Raw genomic sequence first — 5,796 nt, 5'->3', positions numbered from 1 at the left:
GATCATTTTCCTCTTTAGCCCCATAATCTTCTTGATCCTAGAACATTCTTGATGATAAATGAGTGACTAATTTTATCCCCCTCCTTCAGTTCAAGGTTTTCTTGAGCTCCCAATCATATTTTAGGTTTAGCTATATTTTATGTGTTTATTCACAGGACATAATGTCCACATGTTGACAGAAGTTGGAGGAAAGCAGAAGATAACTTTATTAAGGCAAGTGATATTGTGCCTCAGAGTAAAAAGCTTCATCATCTAGTGTTGCAGGATAACACTGCTCCACATAGGAGGAAGAAACAAGTAGGGCAGTTAATATCTCAATTGCCTTGGATAATAAATGAGGAGAAAAAAGATTTCTACCAGAAAGGTAGTGAGGTATTTCCAGATTTGTTAACAAGCCAGAATCTTTTGTTTTGTCAACAATGCTGCAGTGAGTTCTTCAGATTAAGGTACATACACACAGCTGAATATGAACACAGAGTAGCTAAATGCACCCCTCCCTTCAAATCCCAATCTGTCCCTTAGACATCTGGGATTACGTGCACCTCTGTTGTCCAGCCCTGGCTCCTCAGACCTTTAGACTCTGACTTTGGCATAGCAGTCCCACATTTGTGCTCTTCATCTCTCTTGTCCTCTCCCTCAAGCATGTCTGAGTCACCTTAGGGCATCAATTAAGGCTCAGTAGCCCCCATCTGTCCCCGCGACTGCCACATCTTGGCCAATGGGTGCTTGTAGTAGTAACTCAGGGACTTGGAGCTATGCCGTTGGGATCCCCAAAGGGAGCAGAGGCTCAGAGGACTCAGGCCTACAGAGTCTGGGAGCTGAGGAAAGAGGGGGTAGCAGCCGAGGATGCAGAGTGAAGCCCAGGGCAGTGGCCAGATGACATCTTCTGTCTGAGGGCCATCCTTTGTGTCTCCTCATCTTCACAGAAGGAGGGGCCCTCGGGGGGCTGGGTGGTGTCATGGTGGGTGGAGAAGCTGACTCTTGAGGCCTGCAGAGGGTCAATCCAAACTGCCTGGGCTGGCTTACCAGAGCTGGGGCATTGTGAGGGCAGCGAGAAGGTTCTGCTCCACCGACTCCCCACGCTGTTCTTCAGTGCCCAGTCTTGCCTGCCCATCCCAGGAGGATAGCTTCTTCCAAGTGGAGTCACTCAGGCTGCGTGTCTGAGAGCCATGCACACAAGTGTGAGTCAGTGGTTAGGCATTGCTGGGGGCAGTGTGTTGTTTGTTTCTTGTTTAAGAAAACAAGTTTGTTTTTTGAAAGTATATATGATTTATTAGCTGGGGTGATGATCCCTGGTACCCCCAAAACAAAAAAAATTGATAGTATATGTGATTTAGATGACAGGGTGACATCAGGAGAAAATGGGTTCATGGGTTGTCACTTGGGTGATGTACCCTTACATTGACTGATGGAGCATTTTGTTTTCAAGAGATGAGTACTAATTAAGATCCTTAGTCAAATAAATTATCCTGCTTTTTCGTTATGACTCAGTTTCCAGCATGGGGGTTTAGGTTTTTTGTTTGTTTGCTTTCACTGTTGTTATTGTTATCTTGAGGGGCTAGCACAGCACATGCCACTCTATAAATTGTTCAGCAGAAGTAGGAATTTTATGAATGGACCATTTTCATTTTAAGATAAAACTTTGCTTCTGTAATGATATTGATAGCTTGTGTGCTTTCACTGACCGAGGAAGATACTTTACTAACCAGCTTCCTTCACTCCAGAGCTGCAGTCAGCTCCCCTATAAGACCGCAGGGACCTACGGGGCTCTACGGGTGGCTGTTGGCTTTAGGGATGGCTCTCTCTATTTCCCTCCATTCCTCTCTCTACTATAGGGCAAGTTTCAGCTCAAAGGGTTTCATTTCATCACCTGTAAAATGGTCACTAGTGATTCCATCAGACTCTGATGGGGATTACAAGTTGGGCACAGGCTTCCAGGCAGGACTCTTGATTTTAGTTTTCTCCTCTTGTGCTCATCCTGGCAGTTGTTGAACATGCAGCAACAAACTGTCCTGTGGTGTGCGTTGAAGCACGTGGTGTCTGATGCTGCTGGACCTGTGGGTCCCACCTGCCAGGCTTACCACGCACTCCTGTCTAGCGCCGGCCTGTCTTTCACAGCGCGGCTCTGGTAACCCTTGGCCTCATGGAGTGTCCTCGCATGCCTTCCCAGGAAGAGTTGGTTTTGTTTTCAGTTGTACAGAGCACAGCTCTCTGCCCAAATGAAAGCTAAAGAAATGAATCTACAGCGTGTCATCAGTTTCTGAAGGAAACATGCTGGAAGAAAATATGCCAGGATGTAAACTGTGGATATTTGTTTCTTTTTTCTGCTTTTCAGATATTCTGTTACAACATGATCGCATTATGTTTCAAAGATCATTGAAAACTAAGCAAGCAGGAAAGCTCAGGCTTCTGGACTGTTCTGGCACGGAGGAAGCCTCCTCCAGGGCTAAGCCGGACATCTGGGCTGGTGTTTCCACATCCGGCCGACCTCGCAGGGGCCTTTCATCGTCATTAGCTATCGCTCCTCCTCACGTTCAACCTCTCACTCCTTTTTGTCTAGATTCCTCCATATATAAATCTGCCTAAGTCCTTTCTGCATCCTAGCAAAACAGATAATGTCCTCCAAGCTCCAGCAGTGCTCCTCTGTAGCCCCTGCCCATCGCCCCTTCTCTCACACCCAGAGTTCCTGGAGGAGCAGTCCAAGTCTCCAGGCCCCCGACGGCATGACAGACTACATGGCAGCCTGGCTCCCTCTCTCAGTGCAGCCTTAGATTGCGCTTGTCAGTGTCTCCAGTGACATGGCACTCTCATTGCAGCCTTTCTTAGCAGATTTCTTTGCCCTTTGACATCATTGTCTGCCTTTTCCTTGAAACTGTGTCTCCAGAGTGTTCTCTGGCACAGTTGTAATGCTGTCACTACAGTTCGTATCATGTACCATGTCCCTTGTAGACAGTTCCTGTGTCCTCATTTCAGCTCATAAGAAAGTGAAGCTATCTAGCCTAGAGAGCCTCAGAATCTTGTGCAAGATTTGAAGCTATTTTCAGAACCAAAACCCCAAGCTGTATCCCATCACGACATTTCTCTTTTCATAAATTCCTCTTGCCTAAGGAGCTGCCTTCAGATTCCTCTGTGGGCTCTCCTTTTCTTGGCACCCCATTAACTTTGGTACTCTCACTGTGGGCCCTGTTGGCACCTCCTGTTCCTGCCATGAATTCCACAATAGGCTGTGACCCACACATGGGACAGCCGTGTGAGGCATTTCCACTTGATTGCCCTACAGGCTCTTCACACTTAACGTGTCCACAGTGAGACTGCCGAGATCCTCCTTCGGATCCCAGTCCTCGGGTGTCACGCGCTAGCCTTGTCTAGGGTCCTGATCAAATGTAGTGTGCTGTTGGAGCAGAGCTGTGATGGCCTCCCAGGACCTTTGCAGTCACCCCCCAAGCTCTGCTCTAGCTACTGTTTTCACCCTGTCTAAACTATCTTGCTTTTCCCTGCAAGAATGATCCTCCCAATATGCAAATCCCATATCTGACCATCACAAGATCCTTCAGTGGCCTCCTGTGGTCTAGAGGTACAACCTGAGCTGATTTTCGTGCTCTTGTGGTCTTGGTGTGCTGAACCTTTTGGCTCCTCATCCCACTGTCTTCTAGCAGCATGCATTCCACACTCAATACTTGCACTGCTTTGAGTCCTCAGTCCCGTTAACTCCTGCTTCTCCACAAATGTCCCCTCTGCACAGAATACTCTGTGGGTCCATTGAGCAGGTCCTGTCTCATTTCTAAGACCTCCTTACTTGCTCGTGGGGGTAACTCAATTGTCTCTTGTATTTTTGCTGCACTTTGTATAGTTATTTTATTGAATTACAATTTTTCTATTAACCTGTGTTTCTCTTTTAGATTATAATGTTCTTGGGGCAGGCACTCTGACTATTTCTTTTATATTTTTTAGCTTTGAAACATAGCTTGAAAGTACCTTAACCAAAATTTAGAGAGAAGGAATAAATAAATGTACAGGAAACACTTGTAGAATTGTAGGCAGCTGAGTTGGATGGAAATTTTATAGGCAGACAGGGCAAGGCCCTCAAAGGAGCCAACCTTGCAACTGTGGGAGACACTGCCACTGTGGGCCAGACCTTGAGACAAAAGATCAAACAGATGCATGCCTCCCTAAGGATAAACATCAGATTGATACTCTAAATAGGTATCACTCACCTTGAAAAAGCTAGAAAGAGTCACTAACTCAACCTCTAAAGGAAAAGTCCCTGTTCTGTATTCATGCCTGCTTGCCATGTGACTCACTTCCCCATTTGATCCATAGTTAATCAATTTTACCTGAGCAATTATGCTTGTAATCTTATTGGTTGACCATAGTCTTACCCTACCTCATGCCCACCTTATGACTTTCTATGTTTCCTGACTTGGACCCACCTTGTGTCGTGGATTTGCTTTTTAAAAGTCCCTAACAATGGCAGGTTCCTGGGCAGTCCACTTAGATCCCCTTCTGTCCCTGTCTTGGACAGAAGCTTTCTTTCCCTCAATAAATAAACTTTGTTCTTAACCTCTGTTGTTCCTAAAATGCAGTCTTCAGTGTTAGAGAACATGAACTCCTCCCAGGTATCCTTCAGGTTGGGAGTTTCTTTCCCCCGTATCAGTAGCTTGCTGGGGAGAAGGGCATAGCTGATGTCTCAGACAGAGTGGCTTACAGGCAAGAGGTACTCGTTTCTTATAGTGCTGGAGCCTGGGAATCCGAGATCCAGGTGGGGCTGACTTTGTGTCTGGTGGGGCTGCTGCTTCACAGTGGGTACCTTCCATGGCCTCACATGCTGGGAGGGGAGAGAGAGCTCTCTGGCCTCATTGACTGGGGCACAAATCCCATTCTTTCAGCCTCCACCTTTGTCCTGACCTCCTATTACTATGATGTTGGGGTGAGAATTTTAACATAAATATGGGGGTGCACACATTCAGGCCATGGTAGCAATCATTACCCAGCTTATGGAATGAAGTATTCCCTGTACCTAAGGTACTTTATTGGGCACCACTCTTCCTACTCTTTGGCATTTATGGAATGATTACTTTGCGTATTTTCGTCAGAGCTGTATATACATTCTTTTTAAAAACAAATTTAAAGAGAATAAAAAATAGCAAAACCCCCACTTTTAATGTGTTGTCTTTGTTTTATTGCTCTGAAAAATTTTTAATACCATCTAATTGGGTTTTGTGAACTGTACATGTTTAAAATAATATACCAAAGGGTCACACACTGAAGATTTGGTTATCAGAGTATTTTTTTATTTTTTACCTTAGTACTAATGACCAAGTAGAAACAGAAAAATTTGAAAAGATAAGCAATAATCTATCTCAGTTCAAATTAATCCTCCTTTCTGTTCTCTCCAGGTGTTATTATTGTCCCCAGTGCTGGTGTTGGCATTGTCCTGGGAGGCTACATTATAAAAAAATTGAAGCTTGGTGCAAGAGAATCTGCGAAACTGGCCATGATCTGCAGTGGTGTGTCTTTGCTGTGTTTTTCAACTCTGTTCATTGTTGGATGTGAAAGTATTAATCTAGGAGGCATAAACATCCCATATACAACAGGGTAAGTACCTTTGAAGGCCACCCTGCCAGCCTGAGGAAGGGCGATGTGCTGTGTGTGCTGCACCGGTTAGATTCTCTGTGTACTTGTGGCATGTATGCTCCCGGGGGAGGCTCTGTGCACCATGTGTGTGTGCACCCGGGTCAGGCTCTGTGTACCCTGTGTGTGTGCACCTGGGTGAGGCTCTGTGCACCCTGTGTGTGT

General features: G+C 45.7%; 1 protein-coding gene across 2 annotated transcripts in view; it reads left to right on the top strand.

The window, feature by feature from the left end:
- The window catches only part of Slco5a1 (solute carrier organic anion transporter family member 5A1), a 235,849-nt gene that overhangs the window by 173,839 nt on the left and 56,214 nt on the right, over positions 1 to 5,796 (top strand). For both annotated transcript variants that reach the window (XM_023722395.1, XM_004637572.2), the window contains one exon: positions 5,397 to 5,595. In XM_023722395.1, coding sequence (XP_023578163.1) covers positions 5,397 to 5,595 — 199 coding nt within the window. The remainder of the gene's footprint in view (positions 1 to 5,396; positions 5,596 to 5,796) is intronic.

The sequence above is a fragment of the Octodon degus genome, unplaced genomic scaffold (genome assembly GCF_000260255.1).
Source record: "Octodon degus isolate 3935 unplaced genomic scaffold, OctDeg1.0 scaffold00091, whole genome shotgun sequence".
Taxonomy (NCBI): domain Eukaryota; kingdom Metazoa; phylum Chordata; class Mammalia; order Rodentia; family Octodontidae; genus Octodon; species Octodon degus.
Note: the sequence above shows the minus strand (reverse complement) of the source record. Positions and strands in the feature narration are given on the sequence as shown.